The sequence below is a fragment of the Aplysia californica genome, unplaced genomic scaffold, assembly GCF_000002075.1.
Source record: "Aplysia californica isolate F4 #8 unplaced genomic scaffold, AplCal3.0 scaffold00181, whole genome shotgun sequence".
Classification (NCBI taxonomy): domain Eukaryota; kingdom Metazoa; phylum Mollusca; class Gastropoda; order Aplysiida; family Aplysiidae; genus Aplysia; species Aplysia californica.
Window position 1 is genome coordinate 1,183,619 of NW_004797451.1, and position 1,054 is coordinate 1,184,672.

Below are 1,054 nucleotides of genomic sequence, written 5' to 3' on the forward strand. Positions count from 1 at the left end.
CCCCCCCAAAAAGGTAAAAAAAACCCACAAACAAAACAACAGCAGTGACATAACATAACAAAAACAAAACAAAACAACTCCCACCCTCGAAAAATCAACTACAACAACAGCAACAACAAAAACCAGTGAAACAGTGTTCGAGAAACGAAAAGAATGGGTGCACGTTATAAACAGACATCACAGACTTTAATCCTACAAACGCTTCCAACTTGATTCAGGTTATAAAACAAAAAAAAACAAAAAAAACAATAAAAAATAAAAAAATAAGTAAATTCATAAACTAATATATAAAGTGAAAGAAGAAAGAAATAATGAGTGCAGTTACAAATGAATAATGGATTCCATTATAAATGAAAAAAGAAAAGAAAACATACGAAACAAATAACATGTATATAGTTAGATTAATGTATTTTCAAATTTCGGACTCGAAATGTCCCCTAATCATACATAGGAAAACAAATGCAACGAACAAACAAAGAACATAAAAGATACATAATACACACATGGACACACACACCGACACACACAGTTGGACACACAATATGCTCACCTCGCATCTATATGATGTAGCTGTATGTTGGTGAACATAATCCTAACCCTCTCTCCCTGCCGGGCGTGGAAGTGGTATCGACAGGAAGTGCTGGCTTTGTAGTGTTGCGGGTAGAAAGGGGAGAAAAATCTCCCACTGATGTGGCTACTGTTGCTATGAAAGTCATACGTGCATTGCTTCCCTTGTGCTCGTATGCCCGTCGTGATGTAGTTGGCTGTCGAGAGAACACACAGATTGATGATGTCATGGAAAAAAGAGGAATTTTATTTTAAAAGCTCTTTTTTGTGTGTAATGACCGCTATGCACTTCTTTGAGTAAATTCTAACTAATGCACGATAATGAGAAAGAGATAAGAATGATGATGACAGAACAAAGAGAAATGTGGGTCTGATCGTATCGTTAATTCTTGTGCGTGTATGGTTTCAAACGAGTAGGACCTGAGAGGAATCATGGGTGTACGAGTGTATGTATGTGTGTGTGTGTGTGTGTGTGTGTGTGTGTGGG

General features: G+C 37.0%; 1 protein-coding gene across 1 annotated transcript in view; it reads right to left on the bottom strand.

Annotated features, from left to right (window-relative positions):
* Nucleotides 1-1,054, bottom strand: part of LOC101849129 (bone morphogenetic protein 1) — a gene marked incomplete at both ends in the record, with an annotated part of 14,761 nt that overhangs the window by 894 nt on the left and 12,813 nt on the right. The window contains 1 exon segment of the mRNA XM_005098392.3: nucleotides 551-764. Coding sequence (XP_005098449.3) covers nucleotides 551-764 — 214 coding nt within the window.